Genomic DNA, 25,111 nt, shown 5'->3' on the forward strand with positions numbered 1-25,111 from the left:
CTGCCTGGCATGGATTTGAATCAACAACAATGAAAAAAATAACTTTGAATCACGTGGTCAGTTGTCCTTGATTTATTATTCGACCTTTCAGCAGCTGACTCTGGCATCCTTGCTTCCGAATGCTTGTTACAGTTCTTGTCAAAATATTAAGACAGGACATGTTCTGTGGTGAGTAGGACAGGGGGATTTGGAGGATCCCAACAATTAATCTCCCTCATAGCCAGAAGGAGAGTGGTAGATTCATGCAGAAGGGTCAGTCAAAAATTTAGTGTTCTAGTCTGGGCAAGATTATGCCTTTTACTCCATAAATGGTTTAATATGGCTTATGTTACCACCCTAAGGATCAACAAAAAATGGTTACCCAGTAGTGAAGGACCTCCTGTTAGGGGTGTAGAAAATTACATCTATTAATAGCTAGAGATGACCTCCTGAGGGAGACCTATTGTACAGATTTAATTGTGTTTCTCTTTTAATTCATCAGCTGTTAGTAATTACTGCATTACTGTTAGTAATCCTGCATTTTTGCAATGGAAAAAATGAATCTGGCTATGGAGCCTGTACCTAAATAAATCGTAGGAGAGGGAGGAAATTACAACGCAAATAGTATCAGTCTTGTAAAACAATTTTAATTTACTACTTAGCTATCCATTAATTAAATAACAGCTTCAAAAAGACACTCTGGAAAACGTAGCAGCTGCACTGAAAGCAGTGCTGTCAGATTAGCTTGAAATAACTCCTCTGGCATCTCAGCAATATATAATTTCTTACTATTATGACAGTAAGCAGTTTAGATTGTCAACTGACAGCTGAGAGAAATGGTGATTTCCCCTCCTTACTGGAAGATGTCAGCCTTCTAGTCTGTGCTTTCAAATAATCTCTTACAGGAGCAGTATAAAGAGCAGTATTCTTGTTCAGCTTCTGTTTTGCTTTTTTTAAGTGACAACTGCAGTTCCTCTTGCCTCCTTTTCCTCTTTGCACACTCCACAGTTGCTCACTAGTTAGTATGGGATCCTCCAGCAGATAAGGTGGGTTTCCACATCGTCCTCCTGTGCTACTGCCTCGAGTTCCTTGGTCAAAATTCCTGTCCCTCATTCTTCTCAGGGGACAACTATAAGATGGATGCTTTGTTCTCAGATACAGTAGTCTGATTATCCTGTCCTAGTGGATAAAAAGAAAAGGCACTGCTTACAATGGCAAGGTAAGGCAGAAAAGTACTTTTTTCATTATTATCCTGTTTCCTGGTAAGTGGAGATAGTTTCAATGGAGAAAACTGGTCAGGCTGACATGTGTGAGGCTTGCTGCCCCCTCCTGGTGTCATGGGGGCTACGTATGGATCTCACAACTGCCTCTTAGATTGAGGTTTTCCTTTTTTTTGAGATGATGAATCCTGCAGGAGTGGATGAAAGAAGATGCTTTATAGATGGAATTGATTATTTTAAACAGCAGCGTTTTGATTAGGATTAGCTGGATTGGTTCAACCAGGCACAGCTTTGGAATCATCATTTGCAAAGGCAGCAGTGTTGATCAGGTTCTCAGAATCTGCAGACCGTCTCCTGTCCTGATTGTGACAAATGATTTGGAACTCAACACTGCCAAGTCTGATGGCTGCTCTTGTCCCACATTTTGGGAGCACTTAGTGTGCTTTTTGCTTACGATCATGGGAAATGGTATTGTGACCCATCAGAGTGTACCAGTTACAGATGAAAATTTATAGCCATGTTTTGGTGCACTTTGTGGGAACCTATTTTTGGTCAGCACATCTCATTCTCAGCATCTGATGGGAATGCATCTTCTTAGCTTGTAGGGTGACTGACCTGGGAAGGTACTCACCTTGCAGAAACAGTTTTACTCTTAAGAGCTGCTGCAGCTCAGCTTGTTGCATCATGTACCACTATCAAAGGCAGCAGCTCTCCACAGCGGGAGTTCAGTTTTAAGGATGCAAAGTGATCCAGCCTTGTGGGCCCAATGTTAAGGACTGCAATGGGCAGCTGCTTCTCCTGGGCAGCAAGAGCAAACCTGTAACCAGAGTATACCTGCAGGGAAACCAGAAGATGAAATTACTGTCAGCTTAGGCAAAAGAAGGGCTGCAAAAATAAGGGGAATAGTTGCTGTTGGCAGTAGGAGGGGGGCGTTGTATGTACATGCTGTGTTAGGCAATTGCACTGAATTCAGGTAGGAAATGTCTTCATTCAAGAGTGCACAGAAAAGAACAGCTTTTAACCTCTGTCAGTGAAGGATTTGCAGTTTCATAGAAATGGAAACTTCACAGTGAATTGAGGGGAAATGTTCTTGTCTTTCAGTAAATCTCTGCAGCAGTTTTTATTAGTTATCACAGGTACTTAAATGCTTCCACTTTGATGGTTCTCACATGGCCCAGCTTAGGCAGTACAAGAATGAACCTAAGGTATTTCAATCATTCCTGTATGAAGGATTATAAGCCTAAGAATTGCAAGCTCAAGGAATCCTGTATCCTGTATTCTGTTTCCAGTATCCTGAAGCCAAGAATATCACAATTAGGCAGCCTTGGGTTTATCTCATTCTGGGAGGTGCTAGAGCAGGGATTTTAAATGCAATAGAACTCGGTCTTTGAAACATTTCTCATATACAAATGTTGTTCCAAAAGCTTCCTCAGGTTAAACAATGTGTTCCTAAACTACCTTACCCTATCTATAACTGGAAAAGCACATTGTGATACAAAGGACAATACTAAGTAGCAAGCAGAGGTATTTCTGCTCTTTTATTGACAGTGCAGATAGGATTTACAAGTCCTAAAATCTGGTATTCCACACAGTGTGCTGTGAGGCCTAGAAAGATGCCAAAGGCTAAAAAACTCAAGGAAAAAATATATGGAGTGTTGATCTCTGCAGGATTGAATTTTATCAGATATATCTTGGCTTTATGGGCAGCTGTGAAGCCACAGTGTACTGATGGAAGACAGAGGCAGAGAGAGGCCTGAATGGAGTTATTTATAGCAGCATGAAGTAGATTGGCAATAGAGTGACAGGGAAGCCCAAACAGGCTGTGAAGCCAGATTCCAATCCCCATAAAAATAAAATACAAAGAAGCTCAGGAGAAGCTGTTCTGATCCACAAGCTATTAGTAGTCCTACAGTGTGGGACTAAGGATTGTTGCAGGCAGAGTAGCACAGAAATAGGAATGCAGTGTGGGAGGAAGACCTTCTTACCTGCATAGAGGATCCTGCCACCAGCATGGAGTCTGATTCTGCCAGGCGTTGGTGCACAAAATTCACTTTCTCCTGGCTCACCATGTCTCCAAAGAATGTCACGTCAGGCTTCAGGATTCCACCACATCTACGGCAGGCTGGGACTTGGAAATTACACACCTGCTCATCTGTCAGGAAGACATCCCCATCTGGAGCCACACCGAATGCTTCAGCTTTCCAGGTGGGATTCAAAGCTTCAAAGTGCTCTTGAAGCTCAGAGCGCAGGATTTGGTCTCCACAGGCCAGGCAGAAAACCCTGAAATTCAGAGCAAAGCCTTAAAGGAGAGTTTCATGTCAGCTGAAGATGTAGAGTCTGTAACTTGTTTGTAGAAGGCCTAGAAGGTCTGTTGTCATTACGCACATTTATTTCCCAGATTGTACAGGTCAAGGAAATGTCTTTCTACCTCTGACCATTGCTTTGTAGAAATGCTCTACAGGAGCATTTTGAACTCTCTCTCCCAGCTCAGGCTGTGCTTTTCCATCTAGAAATTTTGAGCGATCACAGCCAGGCTGTAGTGGCCCTTCTCCAGTCCACCCATCCTGTGCATTTCTGACACTATCTACTCTACTTAGTCCTGGCTAATCCTTGCATCCTCAGAATCCCTTGTATTCTTCACTAAGAGCGCATTTTCTATAGCAAGGAAAGGGAAAATTCTGACTGATGCAGGCTCCAAGGAAAATGATCCAAGTAATGCACCAAAAGAACCCCAAACAGTGGGGTGGTGTTCATGTCTCTTGAATACTATGCTGTGAACAGCACTGGTTTGTGATCTTTTTGTCTACCCCAGGCCAACATCGCCTTTGGGCACGTCATCTCCAGGAACACAGCACTGACAGTTTGCCTCCTTTCTCAGTAGCCAACACTGCACCTGCTTGTCAGTCACCCTGAACGAGAGCCCAGAGCACTGACCATCCTCCCCCTGCCATCAGAGTACCTGTGTGTGCAGCCATGTAGTTCTGTCATGCGCTGGCTCCCAGCTTTGGTGTGAAGGGCATCCACATTCTGGGTCACCAGCCAGTGCAGTTTCCCCAGTTTCTCCCAGTCTCTGAGTACCAGATGTGCTGTGTTTGGCTGGTAGGAGGAGAACTGGGGCCAGCCCACAAAGTTCCTTGCCCAGTAGCGCTGCCGGGCGCTGGCGCTACGAACGAACTCAGCGTGCTGGACAGGCCGTCTGTCTGTCCTGGCGTACAGCCCGACCCCTTCCGAGCGGTAATCTGGGATCCCTGATTCGGTCGAGATTCCAGCCCCAGTCATGACAAAAAGCCTCTTGGAGTTAGAAACAAAGTGCTGCAGCTCCTCTACTTTTGCAGGGTCTGGAGGCAGACTGGCTGGCACAAAAGTCAAGTTTGGAGAGGGTCTGGATACAGAATGGGATCTGAAATGATGGAATCTGATGGCTCTGCAAACTCCAGACAGCTTCCTGGCAGAGAACATGGTCAGCTAAAAGTCAAGAACAGAATACATGGTAGGTAAAAAAGCAAAGGACATGTCCTTGACTACGTTTTCGTGGGATTCTCTGGGAAATGACGCCGATACATATTCATTGTTCTTTTTTCTTTTTAGTAAAGAAACGCAAATTATTTTGGAAATGTTAACTAAAGCCTACCAATTTTGGACAGCATTCGTATGTCCTTTTGACAGGGGGCAATGCTGAGGACTGCTGAAGGCACAAGGACAAAGTTGGTGCCCCTGATTTGCAGTACTCCTGCTTTTCTGTCCTGGTGTGAAAGACTGCTGCCTGAGACAACTTGTAAAGAGACCACAAAGTCCTGAGCATGCAAAGTCCTTCCCAGGTATGTGCAGCAGGGCAGAGAAGAAAGAGCAGGAAGGCCAAGCACCCTACCTCAGAGGCACTGGCTGGCTGGTTCCTCTCCAGAACAGACCCTTGCTCTGCTTTCTTTAACATTCTGCCCACTCCAAGTCAGTCCTTTCTATTTACCCTATCCTTTGCATATGTTGTGGGAACGGAGAGGAAAACAGCCTTGTTTTTTCAGGATAAAAGCCTTGACTGGAGTTAGTCATGAATTTTTATAAAGATGTGCTGAAGAGACCTTGAAATGGGGCTGAAGATTATTAGGACACTGCCTAAATGTCACTGGCACCTATTCCTTTGTGGGAGTCACCTCCCCAGAGTTAGTGGAGAGGTTTAAGGAACAATGGGCAATGCTGAGAGAGATGAGATCACCCAGATGTGTGTGGGGCAGAAACAGATGCCCAAAAGGTAGGAATGGGAGGGATATTCTGCTTTAGGGGAGGAATCACAGTATCACAGTATATCAGAGATTGGAACTGACCTCAAGAGATCATCAGTTCCAACCCCCCTGCCAGAGCAGGATCACTTAGGGTAGTCCACACAGGAATGCATCCAGGTGGGTTTGGAAAGTCTCCAGAGAAGAAGACTCCACAACCCCCCTGGGAAGCCTGTAGCTCCGAATGGCATGCCCCATTGTGGACAGGCAGGATGACTGCTGACAAGCAGCCTGGAATTGTGTGCAGAATCTGTTGTAATAGTAGTGGATTGGATTGGTCTTGATTGGTCTTTCTAGCAGTCTGCAGTTCTCCTTTCCCCATTTCATTATTGATTCTGGGCCTCTCTCTCGTTTTGCCTACAAAGCATAAAAGGTTTTGATAGGAACAGTACTGAAAATTGACTGTCTGGTATTTTTCCCTCCCAACATCTCTCATAGCAAGGAAGCTTGCACAAGATCTGGAAGATGGAGGGAAGACTTTAATTACCGACAGAAGGGGATGATCTCTAAAGAGTGATTGCAACAGGCCCCAGATAATCTGGTGCTTAAGGCTTGCTTGATAATATGGGACACTTGGATGCAGATTCAAGCCCACTCCCACTTTTGCCTTCACCATCACAAATTACTGGGAGGACACCTCATGGATTGGGTCTCACTGAGAGTCATCATCCAGCTGGAACAGATCCATTTCTGGTGCTACAAGCAGTGGTTTGAAGGAGGTGTCAAATGGTGAAAGCATGTGGGCAGGTTCCTACATGCTGCCTACAGGAAGCTTGCAGTGCCTGTGGCGATCTGAAAGGGCTCTGAAGCAGTCAGAGTGGTTCAGGTGGTGAGCTTGTCTAAAAGAGTGGCACCTAAATACTTTTGATGGCTTGAGCTTCAGTGCCTGGATGGGTTTTAGAGTCCTGCTGCCTCTAAATTGATTTGCCTCAAGTCCCTGGTCTCAGTACCAGTTCCTACAGTATATGGAGCAATGTGTAAATACATGTAAAATGTGGATGTTCAGCTTTAAGTATTGTGATACTGAACTGATGCTAGATTTATCTCAGTTAATCTTCAACTCTCAAGGCATCACCAGTTGAATTACAGGGAAGATTTGAATTCCCTCCATAGACTGAATTACTTTTTAAATCTAAGCAGTGGATTTTGTTGGCAATGATTTTTGCCTTGTTTTGCTGCTTAGCAGGAGTTGCGTCAGGCATTCCCTCTGAAGAGGTTTAGTTTTCCATATGAATTAATTAGAAAGGACAAATTTTCCCAATAACATGTAATTTGCCTTGAGAGTAACTTGTGGCATGATTCTCCCCAAAGGCTGTTAAGACAGTCTGACAGCATTTAAATGGCTTTAACTGATGAAAATTCTCCATTCCTGTCCCTTACCATCTCAGAAGGAAATGCTCTGAGGGGAAATGAAATGGATATCTAATATGGGTTGGTCCACAAGAAAGAGGACAAAATGCTAAGCCCAGCAGCAAAAATAACAGATCGATTGGAGATCTGCTGTGAAGCTTGGAAGTAGGACAGTGTAGGGGAGAAACACACAAAGGATTTTCTGTGAAATGCAAAGCTGCTTGTAAAATGAAAGTGCTTAGATGAAAAAGTAACAACCACCATAAATAACAAGTGAAACTCTGCAAACGTACCTCCCGAGATCCAAGGCTAGGCTTTGTTTTTAAGACGCATCCCCATGCTCCACAGCAAGAGATCTGACAAGTTCAAGGTAGAAGATACACGGGTTTCTACAAACGCTTACAGGCAGAAATTCGGAGGGACAACCACGACATCCACGTCACTTTTGCTGTAACAGTGACGTGGGGGTAACCGCCGAACCGAATGCATCTAACAAGCGCGGCAAGGTGAGCAACGCTGAACACTTACCCTTCATAATGGTGCCGAACCCCACTGCGGGAGGAAGGGGCTGGCCTCCGGGAGAGGAGTGCTCTGGGTAACGGAGTTCCTGAAGCCGCTAAGCCCTGAGCACAAAGACTACAGTTCCCGTGGTGCAAAGGAGGAAAAAATCGAGTCCCTGACGCTGATCATGGCCAATTGAAAACGCGAAATGTTGCGGAGCTGCCCTGAAGGAAACACACACTAAGAAAGCCAGATTTTATTTGATACAAATATAAGTGATAAGTTTGATAAAATGCATTGTAGGTGCTAATCCTTATAAATTGTGGGTTTGCTGATACAGGTTTTAGGCTTAAAATGTGACTAAACAAATAGTGGAAGAAAAATCCACTGAAGGCTGTTGAAGACGTCTCTTCTAGCCCAGGAATTCCCTGAGATGGGAATTGTTGGAGGCTGAGAGTGCACATTGGGCTGATAGGTTTGCTCTGTTCTGGTATTCTTCCTTTGGTACCTACATTTGGTCCTTGGAGAGATGGACCTCTCTGGCAGTCCTGATGATCGTTTAAGCACATTTGGGATGACAGGGAAAATGTTTGGGAAATAGATATGGAAGGGGCCTGTGGCAGCAATATTGGACAAATAATGACAATCTGGTCCCTTAGGCTGCAGTTAGTGTAGCCAGACAACGTCAGTGTGGGACAAGTGATCTCTGTTCAGCTTGCAGAGGAGGCATGGATGAAAAATGAGACTGCAGTTATTCCTGGGATCTTGGCTGGATCTCTCCCAGGATGTGGTCAGCCACCTTAAGCCACTTCAGAATTGAATCCTTTGCTACCAAAAGGCTTGCACCAGTTGTGAGTTCACCAGCTCTTTCCTGGGCTCAGTTGGTTATTTGACATGACTGTTACTGCTTTGCTGGAGGTGAGTCTCTGTTGGCTGGGTGAGCTGACCTGGTGAAATCTGACGGGGAGCAGAGTGCTGGGTTGGAGTGACCTCCTCGCTCTGGGAATGAGCTGATGGATCGGTGTGACCCAGCTTTGCAGAAACTCACTGACTGTAACCATCTCTTCACATAGGAGAGATTTCTTCCAGCATTTCCCAGTTGATCCAGCAGATCCTGCTTCCTGAGTGGTTGGGAAGCAGGGAGGCACTTCAAAGAGACTGGCCAGGGAAGTGGGGGAGTTGCCATCCCTGGAGGTGTTCAAAAAAACATGTAGACATAGCACTGTGGGACATTGTTTAGTGGGCATGATGATGTTGGGTTGACGGTTGGACTCGACCTTAGAGGGCTTTTCCAACCTTAATGATTCTCTTTTACACACCAAGGGCACTTGCCATCCCAAGGACAAACTGCATCCCACTGGCTCGGTGCTCGGTGCACGGTGCCAGCCGAGCCCGGCCGGGCCCACGGAGGTTCGGGCACTTCCTGTGTATTGTTGAGTCTTGCAGCTGTTGGTGCAGGCTTTAAGCGTTCAAACGTTTTCACATCGTTGGGTGGCTACTTTGCTTTGGCGGCGAGACAAGTCAGGCACGGCAAACCACTGCGCACCCCGAGAGAGCCCGCCCCTGCGCTCCATCCCGAGTCTGAAAAAGGCGATTTTGGGCCATCCCCTCCGCACAGATCAGTCCCTGGGCGGCGGGGCAGCCCCACACCTGGTGGTCATTACCATAGCGCTCTCCCGGCACACCCTGCGAGCCGCGCCGCCGCGCCGCTCTGCGTCCCCTCGGTAAACCTCCGCGCCGGCACAACCGGCAGCGCGGGGAGGGTGCGGGGGACGCTTGACGTTGCGAGCTCGAGGGGAATCGCCAGCGCGCTCTGACCGCAGCGGCGGGGCACCGGCGGAGGGGCCGGGAGGGGGGAGGCGAACGTTAGCTTTGCGCAGTGGCAGTATCGTAGCCAATGAGGTTAATCCGAGGCGCGATTATTGCTAGTTGAAAACTTTTCCCAATACCCCGCCATGACGACTTGAAATATAGTCGGCATTGGCAATTTTTGAGAGCCTCTCTGGAGGCTGAGCTTGTGTGGTAAAAAATAGATAAGGGGAGATGCGGCTGGGCCTGGGAGAGATCGGACTGTGGGGTTTCGCAGGAATGCATGCGGAACGGCTTGGGCCGGGCCGGAGCTCGGCGGGGATGATCAGAAGTGACTTGGGATGCGCTGACGCTGAGCGGGGATGGCCAGGCAGCGACTGGGGGTGGTTGAGAAACGACTTGGGCTAGGCTAGAGCTCAGCGAGGATCCCCGAGGAGCAACTCGGGATGCATCTCGGCGGGAAACGACTGGGGCTGGGAGGGGCTTGCCCGGGGAATGACTTGAGCTGGGCTGGGGCTCGGGAGAGGCTGTGGCGCCCCCGGGACGAGCTGGCGGTGTGTGGTAGCAGTGGGCAGTCCCCCATTCAGGGGGAGCAGCTCGAAGTGATGTTCGCCTAATTTGCATATTAATTCCCAGCAAGCTTCACGGCAGTCCCGCCACACGGTGCCGAGTAGGAAAAACGGTGCTCCCCGTTCCTGGCAGCGGAGGAAGCGGGCACGGCAGCGGGCGGGCACTGCTGCCGGGGGATGTGTAAGTGTGACGGGGACCGGAGGGATGCTCGCCCCGACTGAGGCGGCGGCCCCGGGGCTCGGGCCTGCGGCGGAGGGAGAAGAAGGTTAGCTTTGCGCAGTGGCAGTATCGTAGCCAATGAGGTTAATCCGAGGCGCGATTATTGCTAATTGAAAACTTTTCCCAATACCCCGCCATGACGACTTGAAATATAGTCGGCATTGGCAATTTTTGACAGTCTCTACGGAGACTGAATTTTAGTGTAAAAAAAAAAAGATTGAGTGGAGACTAGAGGTGTTAAGTTTCAGCTGCAAATTACAGAGGTTGGTTCTGTAGGGACACGCGTGTTTGTTGTCTCCAGCCGCTGCTGGTTTCTGCCGACAGAATGGCCTAGTAAGTTTTGGGCGCGTTTACACAAAAAGCTCCCTTCTTTCCTTTTTGTTTTAAAGCTGCTGAACGAGGAATCGGTCCGTGAAAATGCAAGCGGGGGAAGACGGGTACCGGAGAAGCGTTGCTCGTGTAGCTCTTGCCGAGGAGGATCCATTGAAGAGATTGACCTCGAAGGCGGTGGCTTAGGTGGCACAGAGAGGGGTGCTGTTTATGCAACAAATGAGGGGAGGGTCAAAGTCTGAATCGTGTTTGACTGGCTCCAGAACTGCTCCAAAAGCAGCTAGTGCAGTCCCACAACCTCCATTTTATGTGAGTTTGTCAATGTATATCTGTTGGCATCACTTGCTTTTAAAAGAACGCTCCTAATTGTGTCAAAGAAATCATACAGCTTTACTCTGGAAAAAAAGCAGCTGCTGAGTTTGGTGTAAAATCCTATTATATCAGTGGACCTCATCCATTTCTAATTTGCAGCTGTTCTTCTGTTTATGAGCTAAGCAGATCTTATGGAGGAAGGTTAGTGACCATTGCACAGCAGCGTCTGGGCTGAATCTCTTTTGGAGCTGGAAACAGCTGCTCTCTGTCAATTGGTGTGAATTAGATGTAGGTTACACTGCAGACTACCTCTGAAGTTTTCTCTATGGTCATGTGTGCCATACAGATGCTCCTATCCTGCTGGTAAGACCCTGAGCCTGGCAGCTGTTGTAGACAATTCGTAGCAGAAAACTTAGTAGTGAATATTAATGTTCCCTCTTATCAAGTTTATTTTTAATATTCAACGATACTGGGGTACTATGCATAACAGTGACCAAATAGTGACAGTGAAATCTCACTGATTGCATTTGCTCCCCTCGTTTCTACTCCACTGCTAGCAATATCAGTGAGAAATCAAATCCTGAAGCACAGGGATGCTTCTACCCTGTGGCAGAAGACACTGCACTAACAAATAGCAAAGGTATACATAGTTTGCAGTCATGTACTTCATGTAATTGCTTGATTCACATAAACTGTGTTAATAAGTATTGGTTTTGTCACTTGATTGCTTCTTGTCTCTTCTGCCAAAACGGCCTATGATAATGCACTGCTGTGGTGTTTTCATTCTGCCCTGTAAAGTCATCTTATGTTAGAAACTCTGTTCATTTTACTGAAATGATCATTTTAACAGGTGCAAAATTGGACCTTGGATCAGGAAGTTACAACTTGAGATTTACTGCCATTGCCTTAAACCTAAAGCTCTGCCAAGATTTTTTCTCTTATGCATTCACCTGAAGAAAGAGCTTCATCTCCTTGCATCATGTCCTTGTGGCACAGCATTGAGGACACATGCTACAATGAAGTCATCCTCATCACTCTGCAGTTTCAAGTCCTCTCTGCAAGCTGCACTGGTAAGCTCTAAACATGCTTTACAAATCAGTGTAGCTTCATATCTGTTCTCCTCTGGCATAGAGTGTCTGCTGTAAATAATGGTGCTTCTCATAGGAGGTGTTATGGAATAAGTTTGGATGGCTCATCTGTTTGGCAGCCAATCTGAGATTAACAGCCCTGGGGGGTGGCAGGTGGACAGTAAATTCAGCCAGTCTGGGTCAAGCGTGTGGAGGTCAGGGGGTTAAGCCACCCTTCCATGGAGCTAGTCTGTAACTGGTAAATGAAGCTATGGCAAGAAGGAAAGATGTCTTGAGCAAGTACTCTGAACACCTGGGTTGTGTGGGGCCAGGAAGTCCTGAAGTCCAACATTAGCTTGATACTGCTTCACTACCTAGCTTTATTTCCACCTCCCAGATCCATTTCCCCTGCTGTGAATCGGGGCAAAAACTTCTTGTCACACCTTCTGTGAAAGATGAGTCACAGAGTCTTAATCACAGGGCACATGATAGGAAACCCCTTTAATGTAGCTGCTCTCAGAGTCACTCGGTCTCCCCAGCAGCATATGGGCATGCCTTGGGTATGCTGCTCTGGTGGGAGTTTGCTGGAGGTGGCCATCATTGCGGAACTGCAGCTGCTTCTGCTAGCAGCTGGCAGCTGTGTAAGAATGGTGTTGGAGCAGCAAGCAGGTGTTTGTGAGTCAGTGGGCAGAGGGCAGGTGGGTGGCCAGAAACCAGGAGGTTGAAGAAGGACAGGCATTTTGGGTGAGTTTAGCCTGAACCCACACTACTGAGCAGTTGTCTTCGCAGCTTGGGTTTAACCTGCCCTTACTAAGGTCTGTAGGCTCTTTATCACAGGAGGGTTAAGGACTGGCAATTTTAAGTATGAGATACTAGTGTGTGAAGAATTCAGTTCTGAACAGCAGCTGGCTGTGAGGAGTGCAGTGAGAATAACCTTGTTTCTAAAAGCCATACTGCTGGAGGATTGTATCACTCCTGTGACAGCCCTGTCTTTCCACCCTACTGACACTTTAGTAGCAGTGCTGGAGCGATGGGCAAAGAGGCAGTGCTTTTTTTCCCCCTCTTTTATTTTTTTTTTTTCTTCCTAACACTGAGCAACTTGGACATAGCCTATTTTTTGTGGGTCCAACCCTGGCTGGTGCTATGACATGTTAATTTCAGCCCTGAGACAGAACAGAAACAGCTTTCTTGGTTTGCACTAACTTCCAGACTCCCAAAGGACACTGTAGGAAGCTGAGGATAAAAATTGCATATCAGGCTACAATATGAGCCAAGCACAGTGGGCACTTTGTTTATGCAGGGGTAAAAATACACCCCAAAGCAAGACAGATGCCTGTCAGGTGTTGCTAGGAAAGGACAGGCAAGGACATGTTTGTAACGACCTTAGGTCCACTACACTACCAGTAGTCTCCGGTGGCTTATGTTGTTCCACCCGGAGACACATATCCTGAAGTCATTATGGTACTGCCAGTGACAGCTCTTGAGAAAATGTGTCAGTCGCTTCAAATAAGGTTGTAAATTTTGCTCAGAGATCAGAAAGGGGGGTATCAGGTGAGATCCATGGTATCGAGAGTAAACCACATGGTGAATGCCTTTGCTTGTATCTGTACTGTGCCTAGATCTATGTAAAGGTGTGATTTGCTGAGGAGTCCTGGATTTGGAGTAAAACCCGGAATGAGTTTCCTGAAGGTTGTTGATTATTCAAACATTGTCAGGGACTATTTCCATGCCCCCTTAGTGATGGTTCTCATTATAGTGTGTCTTAACACCGGAAAGAATGAAGTCTGTTGAATTGTGCTAGCTGGGTGTGTTTGTGTCTAGAGAGTGAAAAATAAAGCATCACGGATTGCTAGCAGCTGACCTCATGTTCTGTGTTTTTATGGAAACACAGTCCCATAATCCTGGCTTGACAACAGGACATGTGCTGTTCAGTTCTGAGAGCATTCACTGACTCGGTAGTGATTTTGTCAAGAAAAGCACTACAAGAGTCGTGTTTCCTGGATCCCTAGCTGTTCCCACACTGATAGTTTTCAGTGTATCTCTCATCAGATTATAAATTGAAGGCTTGGGCTGAGCAGCTGTATTTCACTGCCCTGTCGGCTTTGCCGGAGCTGGATGGCAGAGCGAACACTGGCTGTGAGGAGGGTGGAGCTCCTCTGTGGTTGGGACAAGAGCAGGGAGTTTGCTGTGCTGGAGCACGGATCGGTAGTGGTTTGAAGGGAAAGGCAAGTGGCAAGCGGTGATTCCACATGCACCATCACATGATAAAGCCAGAAGGGCTTTTACGGTTTTTAAACACAGTAAAGCAGAAGTAGTTGGTGACTTTCCTTTTCGTGGCAACAGCTTATGGAAAATTGTTCAGGAAAGGTTTCACCTGCCCAAGGTTTCCCGTGGATCGGGTCAGTCACTTGAGGCTCAGAAATGTCGATTTGTTCAAAGCCTGTCCCCGTGTGCAGGACAGCAGCACCCGGCCGAGCCTGGCCCCCCAGCCGAGCCTATCATGGCTGCATGGCAGCCCTTGGGGGTTGTGCCCCTGGGGAGGCTCCAGCTCCTCGAGTGACCGGATAGGGGTTCGGGCTGCGTCCCTGGCTGGGAACTGTCAGCCTGGGAAGTGCGAGGGGCCTCACCCGGGCAGGCTTTGCCCAGGGTGCTGCTGTCCCCGCCCGGCATTTCCCAGGGCGCTTTCCCGCCCCAGGGACCGCGCACCAGTGCCGGGGAAGGCGGCCAGCCCCAGGAAGCGGAGCGCTCCCGCTGCCGCCGGCAGGGGGCAGAGCCGGCGGGCGCGGCGCGGCGGGGGCGCGCTCGGGGCGCGGGAGCGCGCGGGGGCGGGCCGGCAAAGTTGCGAGGCGCTGAGGCGGGCGGCGGCACCGGTGGCGGATCGGGCACGGCGGCACCATGGACGACCTGGGTGAGTTCCGAGGCGCGCGTACTCCCCGCGGCGGGGGCCGCCGCCTCTCAGCGCCCCGGGCAGCCCCCGCCGCCCGCCCGGCCACGCCGCGCCCCTCAGCGCCGGCTCCGCGCCCTGGGGCTCGGGCCGGGCCTGCCGGCGCCCGGGGACGTGTCGCTCCCCGCGGACCGCGCAGGCCCTCCCGCCTCCCCGCGCCGCCCGTTTCGCGCTTCCCCCCAGGCCCCTTGGCTGGGCTGCTCTGTGGCCGCCGTCGCCCGCTCCCGCCCGCCGGCCGGGCCGCCGGTGTTCGTCCGGGCGCTGCCCTGGCCGGGAGAGGCTCCCTTCGGACCGTGGCCCGGGAGCAGCGTGGAGCATGGTCGCGGCTCGGCAGACACTGCCTTCCCCGCCGCAGCCACCGGCTCTCGAGCCTTTTCTTGAGCGAGATCTTTAACTTTCACGGGTGTAGAGTGATAGCCGGGGAGCCCTCGGGGGTGAGCGGTGCCCTGCCCCGGCACGACGTGCCGCTCGTCCCGATCCTCCCTTGGCTTCTCCCAGATGTGCCGAAACCTTCCCAAATCGTGTAGCGGGGAAACATCAGGGGACTGGTCTCACTGGAAAGATCTAGAGACTTTGAGTTCCCTTGGTACCAAGCCGGAAAGGGGGTAGGTGTGCCAAAATCCCTTATGCTCTGGGAGACATTAGGGTGGCTGAGTTCCGCTTATGAAACCGATTAAATCAGACACTGGGGAGGGGCTGCAATCCGTTACTTCCATCCTACCTTTAATAGGAACCAGACGTTCTGTTACGATATGCTACAGGAAAATTGCAGTTTTATTACTGGACCTGGAAGCTCACATTGCAGTGCTGGCATAAAGCTGGTGGTCACACCTTCAGAAAACAGACTTTGAATTGGACTAATGATAAAACTTAAGAGGCGAGGAGTCCATCTGCTGCATGGCTTCTGGTGAAAGGTGCACCACGAAGGACTTGCTCTTAGGGTGTGGAACCTCACCCTCTGCCCGGGTGAAGTAGCTGGTAGTGCAAACAACGAATTTCTATTGCAGCTTCTTCTCAACACTTATCGTTTAAGTGGAGACAGTTCTGTTTACCACTCTCCATATCCCTCAGCCTGGTTATCTTTTGGAGATTTGGTACATGTTTCTAGCATGTTCAGGAATGCATTGCTAGTCAGAACAGGATTCACCCAGCTGTGTATTGACTTGCTGAGTGGCCCTCAAGGTGAGCATACAGATAGCATTGTGTAGGGCCAGCACAGTGTCTCATCAACATGCTCTTCAGGGAGCCATGGGAGCTGTGCTGTGCCCACTGAAGTTGTTGCATTCCTTCAGTAGTGGTAGCATTGCTTTCCAGTTGTCTGAATAGACTTCTGCAATTTCAATACATTTTTCCTTCTTCTCTAGGAGGTTTAGAGGTGAACCGCAAAGAAAGTCTGAAAAAAAAATCTGTCTTTGTGTCTCTTTTGTTCTCGAGGTGTTAAATGTATTGGCACAACCAGAAGTTAAAAGTTGTGATCTGGTTTTTAAAACAGCTTTTTGTCTCAGCAACTTCATTTCATCAAGTCTTAATTACACCATGTTTTTCTCAGTTATTGTGCAGTCTTTTAGACTGGACAAGATCAGATTAATCTAATCATAGGCAGTTGAACAAAAAAGTGGAACCGTTTCTCCCTCTAAGCTTTGCTTTGCAAAATTCACCATGGAAAGGCACACCAGGTATTCTCCCTCTGTAAATAGTTAGCCCCAAAATTGTTCGCATGTTTTTTCTGAAGCCATTCACCTTGGGGTGCATACAACAATGAAATAAGTCAGACTTTTGAACTGAAGTGAGAGCTGTTTATTTTTCTTTCCTCATTATCTATGGGTGGATTATCTGAGTTATGGATTAACTGTGCCATGGATACAGATGTCTGCACTTGCTCTGTCCAGAGTCAAGCTGGTCCAGCAGGACTTGTTGGTTCAGGCAGAATGCCATGTGGACGTAGCTTCCAGGGCCACTTTTGGCCCAAAATGTAGTTTAGAATTGAGTCTGATCTAGTAAGCCTTGAAGGTTCAGAGCTGATGTCAAGTAAAGTCAGCTTAGATGCTTCCATACCCTGTTTCTGAATCTCTGTGGTGCATAAATGAGTAGTGACTGATGGCCCTTGCTGGACATGAGGGAACAGCTTACAGAGCCCACTTAACTTTGTGAATTTATCAATAATCTCCTGCTCCCTAGAGCTGATGGAGTTGGTCACTGTGTACTTGCACATAGTGAAATGGAGAGCCAGAAGTATCTCAATTTCGTGCTGCTTGGGCTGGAGAGGTTATGAAACATGAGAATGGATTCGTGCTGCTTTGGAGATTCAGTAGGAGTTGAAAAGAACTTTCTTCCTTTTTATCTCCCTCAGTGTTGAAGAAGTGGTGTTACAGCACACAGCTCACTTAGGAAACTGTTTCGAGCTCTGCAGGCGGAACTGGTGCACCCCACTGAGCTGGGGGAGCCTCCGTGGCACAGGACACTCTGTGCTGGGTCTGGGTGTGAACTAGAATAGCATGTGGGAAGAGGGGAGGAGATGATGGTGACTTCAAGCAGCTGACCAGACTTGTCCAGATTGTCTTCCTGGAGCCTCTCTAAGGAAGCATGTTTTGCGGATGTGCTTGCAGTTTGACAGGAAGCTTGCTGAATGAATTTGCCATTCTGCAGTGCTGTAAATTGGCACAGAGAGTAAAACTTTGTCCTAAAGAATGAAAATCCTAACTCAGGTCTATCTCCCCTTTCAGGGGATTACCAAAGTGCAGTGTGTTGTTACATGCTGTGCCTTCAGCACAGAAGTGACCAGCCCCACGTATTTGTTTCAGACAATTTGAGATACTGATGTTGATATGGATGTTGAATTGTTCTTGATTCTGTGGAGCTACTTTGAGTGTGGCCAGATCCATTAGGATCTGCTGGTTTCAGATGAAGAACCCCAATCAGTGTAGTCTGTTTTATTGGAAGTCGAATAAGAGAAGGCAAGCTTTACGCTTGTTTTAGTCAGACACTGCTTGATTTTGACTTTTCTGATGGGTTGTTTGCAAACACTACTGTGAAATTTATTTATTTATTTTCAGCTTTGGTAACTCCAATTAGAAGTGGTGTTGATTTTAGAAGCTTTCTTTTGATGGCTTTGAAATTCTCACTTCTCTACTGCTTGGGTTTGGTGTTTGTTTGTTTTTTTTGATTTTTAAAATGTTTCAGATTTTTTTCTTTAAACTGGATTTTGCAGTGAAAAACAGAACAGCATTCACTAGAGCTTGTAGAGGATGTTTTACAAAGAAGTTATTTCTGTTAAATGAGAACATATTTACTAGACTCTAAGCTTCTTACTTTAGGTGTGCTTGCTCCCTTCCAGAAGGAGTTTCCTTTTGCAGAAGGTTTGTGTAGCAACATTGCTTCTGAATTCTGGGTGCAAAAGTTCAGTGGCACCAGAGACTTGACTTTGAAAGTTGTTTCTTTCTGTTCTAGGAACTCTAATCCACCCTCTCTTTAGGGCTTAATCCTCTCAAGACTGACTTTAAAGGGAGCAATCTTGCCATTGATTTTTTCATGGGAGTGTGGAAGGGAGTGCATGTGTTTCCATCTGTCATCTGTCCTAGCATTTGGAAAATTGCTGTGCTCTGCAGGGCTGTGTTGCCTGTCCCTCTTCTGAAAGGGATGTTTGCCTGTCTCTGATTCAGTTCTTCAGTTTGCAAGTCATACGCAGTGGATTTTGGTCTTATTTGACTGAAAGTTTAGTGTGAAATTGCTCGTGGTCAGCTACGCCCAGGAAATGGTATTGGGGGCAAACACTGGTGAAGTAATTTGGTCCCTTGGCTTTCTACTGGCTCAGGTTTCTGAGTCATTCCTGCTGCTGGGCGAGAAGACTGTAAACAGAACTAATACTCTGCACAATGGGGTTCTGACTTGTTTCAGCTCCTTAGCTGTTGTGACCCCTGGTAAAACAGGGACTTCATTGTCCTGAGCAACTCAGACAGGGAGTCCTCTGCCTCGAGCAGTGTGTGATGCAGAGAGAGGCGTCTTTTCTTGTTGCTCTATTTCCATGGAAAAGCTGGACTCTGTGCTGTCTTTAGCTCCTTTGTCCCTTGCTGGGAGAGGTCAATTTACCCCAAGTGTTCAGCTGCCCTCCTGGTTAAAATCGATCCTTCGACACCATCTTTACCACTAGAGAAAGAAACGGCCAACTTCTCACACGTCTTCATCTACTTGTTCTTTCTTTTCCAGGGAATCATGGAGCCTTTTTTCCTCACCTCTTACCCCTTGAAGTGTATTTAGTATATGAAACAAGTTGCAAAACCACAGAAATGACAGATAAAATTCCGAGGTCAGGCAGCAGAACAAGCAGGGATCGTTTCTAGTTAGATCAGTTGTTTTCCTGATCTACTGCTAAACCAGACATATGTAAGTTCCTTAAAGTAAATCTGTGCAGCTGGAGGAGGAGGAGAAAAAGCCTGTCCATGGCCACAAAACAAATCTGTTTGAACCAGACTAATGCATTAATTGTGATATCCAGGATCTACTACAGCTTTGGAGGCAGCCAGAACAGATTCTGAATTCAGTTGTGTTGTGCTAGTGGAAAATCAATGTGAATGAATAGAGTCTCTGGTCCCAGTTTCCTGCTCTGTGCCTCAGACTACGCCTCCCTCCCTTTGTGTACCGATCTTGTGTGTCTCTTTTTGTCTGGTGTGGAAGCTGTTAATGAAGATGCTCTTCTAGTCCAGCTGTTTGAAAGTGAGACATTGTCTGTGGGAAGATTCCCTGGGCTGTGATAAGAAGATGGAGTTCTGGGAATGAGACTCTTGCTCACTTTAGCATGTTCTAACTAACTTAGGTTTAATAACAAGCCCTGGAAATACAGATTGTCATGACTGCTAGGCTGTTATATTTAAAAATGCTAGATAGGAACTGTGGAGACCTTTGGATCCTGTTCTTGTTTCAGCATTTGTGAAACCTCACTTCAAATCTCATTCGGTTCTAGATGGCAGCCAAAAAAAAAGTGATTCCAGCTTCCCCATTTCTTGTGTGTGTTCTGCATATTTATTGAGTATCAGGCTTGAGAGTGAATAGGTTCAAATTTCTGATCTTCTGGGAGACCAGGCCTTTTCCCCAGACTGAACAAATTGGATCGTAAGCTGAACTGTCTTGCCCTGTGGCAAGTTGCATAGATCCAGTGCTGTGGAGGAGGCAAGGAGTGGCACCATTCCTTTCCGTTTTGGGCTGAAATTAAATGGATTGGAGAGAAAGTGGAAGTTGTGATTTCAAATTGGTTTAACCTTATTTAACTGCTGGCTGCTGTAAGGTGTGTGGTGTTCCCTGCCCTTTACTACTTCCTTGTGTCCCCAATATAACTACTGGGCAGTTAGCTTTCAGAAGAATTAGCTTGCTGATCCAGCTATTTTTTTTTTTTCCACATGGACAGCAGACTGGGGAGCAGGTGAGGCCACTTCTTTTAACTGATTTCTCTTTGGTCTAGCATAAGGTAACCGTTTGTCCACAGCCTCAAAAGCTTGTCCTGACTTTAGGCATATTGTTTCTCCATCTGCAAAATGAGGAAAATAGCTCCTTACTTGCAAATTATGGTTGATGCTTGGTGAGATCTTCATGTTTCTGGAACAGCTTCCAGCTGAATATAGCAAAGTAGTGACTCTTTTCAAGCTTTTCTGGTCACTGTTGCTGGAAAAGCTTACAATGGCAAGTTTGAATTTGATTTGTAAGTTTCTATTCTGTTCTCAGCCCTGTTTAATGTTCCCTCCCTGCTTTTCTGTTTGCTCATCCTTTCTTTATCCTCTGTTATGACAGCCTGTGAGAAGGGAGAAAAGATTTCCTTTCCCTTCCAAGTCCCTCACAGAAGTTCTGCTCTAGTCTTTCCCTTTACCACAGAGCATCATGTAGTCATTCAAAGAATGCCATGTGCTAAAGTTGTACTATAAAAATAGGAGGTGGGTGACAGCTTTCTCATATCACTCTTAGCTATTTTCCCCCATTTGTGCTTATTCTCATTGCAAATGGCTCCAAGAGCAGAAGAAACCAGCTGGGGACAGTCTCCCTTGACTGACTAGTGTGACAATCCATGCTTTCTCTTCTGTGGATGTATGGTTTTAAATTTTGATGAAGCAAACGAAGAAGAAATGGCAAGTGGAGTGCTGGGGAACAAGTTTCGTGTTGGTGTTTTGGTTACAGGGACTTGAGTCCCTGAGGTTGTGTGTTTGTGCTGTTTATGAGTCTGGTAAGCTCTTTTTCTGCTGATATAAATGCAACATTTTCTTGTGGCAGACAGTAATTACTAACATGGGAATTTTGTCTAAGCAGTGTGAGACAACTGTAAGCTGAGGGTCCAAGAGAACTTATGGCAGGCCACAGAGGGAGGCAGCCTGCATTGTTATTGCTTGGCTCCTCTTTGCTGGGCTGTCTCTACGCTGTGAACATGTTTAGTTTAAGTTTTTGAAATGATGGTGAAGTAGTCTGAAGTCTCCAAATTCAGTTTATCTTGCCACTTCTCACTGTTCTTACTGTCACATGCAACTTTGGTGTAGGTGGCTTCGCTGGGTGAGCTGCTGTCTTGTCTGGCAGCATGCAGTGTAGCTTGATTTCTTTTTTTTAATTTGATTTTACTGATTATTGCATGTGCTCAAACATCTAACATTTTGCAAACGATGTGAAGAACATCAAACACAGTAAGTGGCACTGCAGGGAATAAACTTTCTGAATGACACTTTGCATGGGGAATTGTGCTTTACATGGTTCAGCTATGAATCAAACTGCATGGGGTCTGTAGGAATAAAGCAATCCCATGTTTTTTGTCACAAAATTGAGATGGCAGACAGAATTAATCCTGTGTCTGTCTGGACAGCTGATAGGATCTTGCTTTATTTCAATCCCCAAAGAGCAAGGTGAGCAGAGAATACTGCTTTCTGCTATAGGGAACTTTGTGGTGGTTCAAAGATTGTGATTAGGCTGGGTTTTTCTAAGAGCAGGAGGGAGCAAAAACTGCCAGAAGTAGAAAAGGTCATGAGCAGGAGGGCTGTAAATGATTTGCCATGGATTAGGGGTTTAATAATCCTTTGTTCTATCCTCTTTCACAGTTCTAAACAAGTTCAAGGCTTCTCTCTGAAAAGGTTTCTTTTGCATTGGAGCCATTAATTGCAGCTGGGTTGGACTAACTGCACAGCAGTTGAGATTACTGGTGCCCCATGAGTTGCAATAAGATAGGCTCTACTGCTCATCTTGTTTGTCTGTCAGTGGTGTCTGCAGCTCCCCATTTCTCAGCAGCTACCTTAGGACTTGGGTTTTTTCATTGCTGCTAGCATGACCCTTTTTGGGCAGAGGTGGTCCACGAGAGTTCGATGCCTAGCAGCAGTACTTCTAGTTTGCAGCTCTCCCTCTTGTTCATTATGGCTTTATGTGGGAGACTTCTTGGGCTGTATAGGTCTGGTTAGGCAGCTTTATACACAGCTGGAACTGTTCTGCCTGGCTGTGAGCAGCTCCAGCAGTTAGACAGGATCCCTGCAGAGAGCTGGAGCACTGGGGGAGGGAACGAAATGCCATTTCGTCCACGTCATGAAATCTCTTATCAGTGGCCAACTCAGTGTTGTGGGTGGGTGAGCTGTGTTGGCCAGAAGAAGCTGCCTTTTATTTCTGCTATGAAATGTGAGGAGCTCAGCACTGTCAGTCAGGCTGGAGCTGTGAAGTGGCTGTCTGGAGTTTGGGATGAATTTGTCACTCGGGTTCTTATAATCTTAAAATTGTAGTTTTCAATTTATCCTGCTTGTGCTTAATCTGAGATTTGCTGCTTGTCTGCCCTGAGCAGTTCCTTTGGGCAGTGCCTCACAAGCCCAGTTGGCCTGAAGTACTGTTCCCATACTGCTTAATTGGTTAAATCTGGTGCCTCCAGCACCTTCTGCCTTGGTATCAGGCTTACAATTAAGCCTTGCCCATGTAAGTTAGAGATACCAAATCTGTTAGGTCTTGATTAATATATCTGTAAGAGTAGGAAGAGTTGGTTAAGGGCTTAATTTGTTGGATGCTACTTTACCATTAAATGTGAGGGAGAAAACTACATGAAGCAGATCCCTGTGGTAGGGCTTGTGTGTGAAATGTGGAGACTTTCTAGACTGTCTGGATCTGCTGGAGTCCTTGGGCTGCATTGCTTGGATTTGCAAGATGCTGCATGGGGGATGGAGTAGCCAGTGTGATGTGAGGCATGTGGTGCCACGATCTCCAGAGTTGTACAGCTCTGGTGTGATCCTGACTTTGCCCAGTTGGGAAGCCATTGGGGAGGAATGCTGAAGAGAAGGGACTGGGGGTGGTGCAGGGAGGAAGCTTTATGTAATTCTTGGCTGGCTTCTGAGTAATTGTTTTAATGAAATGGAATGCAGTGTATTCAGTGCTTGCTTGGCAGAAACAGCTATGTTTTAATTTTCTATTTTGGGGAGGGGGGAAGGAGTCTGAGTTAGTCTATTTTCCAGCTGCTTTAAGCAGTTAGGCTTGGGTTTGTCTCAGAGATAGGAGTGGAATATTGTTCTCAGCAAGGGGCAGTTGCACTGCTGTGGCTGTGTGAGAGATTGTCTTTGTACATTTAGTGTGGAAGAGCCTGATCTCTCTGTTTCTCTGTGGGTTGTGAATGTCAGTGTGGTTTTGAAGTGGATCAGTTTAATTTTAAAGTACCCAGCAGTGATGGGATGATAGTGATGTGAGGAGGTACATGCCCATATAAAATACATATGTAACTGGGTACTTGATAGGAAAATGAATCTATTTTCCACTCTGTTAGTGTAGAGCAGGGAAGAATATGATGAGTTGAGCGACAAAAATGTCAACTTCATTGTCAGCAAAGCAGAAATGTAGGGGCTGTGAATCTTGACTTCTGTAGACTAGTGCAAAATAATCTCTCCAGTTATCTCAGATGATTGTTGACTTTTATCATAGGGTTGGTGGAGGCACAGTTGGAGATCATGCTAACCCCCTTTTTTAGAAAGTAATTTGAAGAAGGATTTATTTCACGTACCTATGAAAGGGAAGTTTGTTCTCATGCTGCTTCTATTTCAGCATTGCTGGCATTTCCATTTTTGGTCAGAGCTGGAGATTGGCTTCTCTTACTCATCTTTACCTCTCAAAAATCTACTTTCCCTTTGGTCTTTGGAGTTTATTATTTTTTTTAAGTTGTGGTTTTCTTGTGAGTAAAGCAGACTTCGGTTAATACGATAAAATTTGCCTCTGTGTAGTAGTAAACCAACAATTTCTGTGTAGGGCACTGAGATGAAAGATCTGTCGTGTGTTTAATTGCTTTATTAATAATGCTCTTGGTAAAAAGAAATCTTCACTATGCCTTTTGCTGATGATAAGCAAGGGAATTGTGACTAATCCTTCTGCCATGATGCTAGATCATAGGTAAGGTGAGAGTTCATCTACCTTTGCACCATAGGAAGAGATAAGAAAACCTTAAACATTCTCCAGCTGTTCTTCATCCACTGGCTGCAATATATTCCAGTTCTAAAAATGTTAATTTTCTGTCTGGCTTTAACAATTTCTTTTCTTTCAGTGGGCCTCTGTCATGACATTGTGAAACTCTGAGCCACATTCTTCTACCAATGGTAGAAAAACCAGAGCTGTAGAGCCATCAGCAATCTCTGTCAAGTTGCCACCCACATCTTCTCTCAAAGAAGACTGGGGGGCCAGTTCCCATGTTAATTTCTGGAACATTGTCCTCCTTTCATTCCCAGCAGCTGATTTTATTAGATTTTTAACCATGTGCTTCTTGGCCCTTTGTACTCTTTTTAAAGATGTTCCTTGCCCACTATCTGTAATTACTTGGGTTATCTTTAAGATCCAGTAGACTGCTTATCAGATTGAAAGCTTTATTTTCAAACTTTCTACCTATTATAGCTATAAGTAGTACTAAGATCCACATGACTGAAAAATGTTAAATATTTTGTTGTCATTTCCCCTTGCTCTGCTCCGAGTTTACATTGTGCTTTTGGCAGTGCTTTGTGTAGTCAGTTGCTAGTGATGACTTACACTTTTTGGCTTATTAAGAGTGTGGTGTTTCTTCCAAGTCTGTTCCCACTCTCTGTTGCAGAGAAAACCCATGCAGAAACAAAAAAAAACCAAAAACCTTCTTAAAAAGAAAACCCCACCATTTTGAGAATACTTTGTTAGTAATTAGATTTTTAACAAGCCAGTTAAACCACACACCACATTTGACATAATTTGACTTTTTTTAAGTAAAGGAAACCAACTTGCCTCAGAGTGGTTAGCAGATCAAGCCAACAAGTCTTTTTAACTTGCCTTTATTTATTTCACAATATATTAACTTTTAATTTGGCATCCCCAGCATCTGGGGGAGATTTGCTGGGTCTTTATTTCTCCTTATAAGCACAGGCTTTTAAAACTTGAGGCGCCTTGGTTTTTAAGGATAGATTTGCATTTGTTGCATGTTCTTTGCATTTATATGCTCTTGGGAGATAAGCTTGTTATTTACTGAATGGGAGGTTGCTGGAGTTAATGAAACATATTCTCTTCAAGGACTAAAATCTCTCAAGTCTGCATTCTGATGTGCCA

At 46.3% G+C, this 25,111-nt stretch overlaps 2 protein-coding genes and 2 non-coding genes across 4 annotated transcripts in view; 3 read left to right on the forward strand and 1 right to left on the reverse strand.

The window, feature by feature from the left end:
* Nucleotides 1–1,868: 1,868 nt before the first annotated feature.
* SIRT4 (sirtuin 4) lies at nucleotides 1,869–4,658 on the reverse strand. Its single transcript, XM_054392797.1, has 3 exons — nucleotides 4,159–4,658; nucleotides 3,185–3,479; nucleotides 1,869–2,033 (listed from the first exon to the last, which is right to left on the reverse strand). Exons 1-3 carry the CDS (start codon nucleotides 4,656–4,658, stop codon nucleotides 1,869–1,871), a joined length of 960 nt encoding a protein of 319 aa, XP_054248772.1.
* A 4,534-nt stretch (nucleotides 4,659–9,192) lies between these two features.
* On the forward strand, nucleotides 9,193–9,333 carry LOC128975907 (U4 spliceosomal RNA). The gene has a single exon (XR_008489362.1). It is a non-coding gene; the product is annotated as a U4 spliceosomal RNA (small nuclear RNA).
* A 638-nt stretch (nucleotides 9,334–9,971) lies between these two features.
* On the forward strand, nucleotides 9,972–10,112 carry LOC128975909 (U4 spliceosomal RNA). Its single transcript, XR_008489364.1, has one exon. It is a non-coding gene; the product is annotated as a U4 spliceosomal RNA (small nuclear RNA).
* Nucleotides 10,113–14,509: 4,397 nt separating this feature from the next.
* The window catches only part of PXN (paxillin), a 44,017-nt gene continuing 33,415 nt past the window's right edge, over nucleotides 14,510–25,111 (forward strand). The window contains exon 1 of the mRNA XM_054392490.1: nucleotides 14,510–14,539. Within this exon, the coding sequence (XP_054248465.1) occupies nucleotides 14,527–14,539 (13 nt within the window). The 5' untranslated portion in view covers nucleotides 14,510–14,526. The remainder of the gene's footprint in view (nucleotides 14,540–25,111) is intronic.

Source organism: Indicator indicator, chromosome 26, assembly GCF_027791375.1.
Source record: "Indicator indicator isolate 239-I01 chromosome 26, UM_Iind_1.1, whole genome shotgun sequence".
NCBI classification, from domain to species: Eukaryota; Metazoa; Chordata; class Aves; order Piciformes; family Indicatoridae; genus Indicator; species Indicator indicator.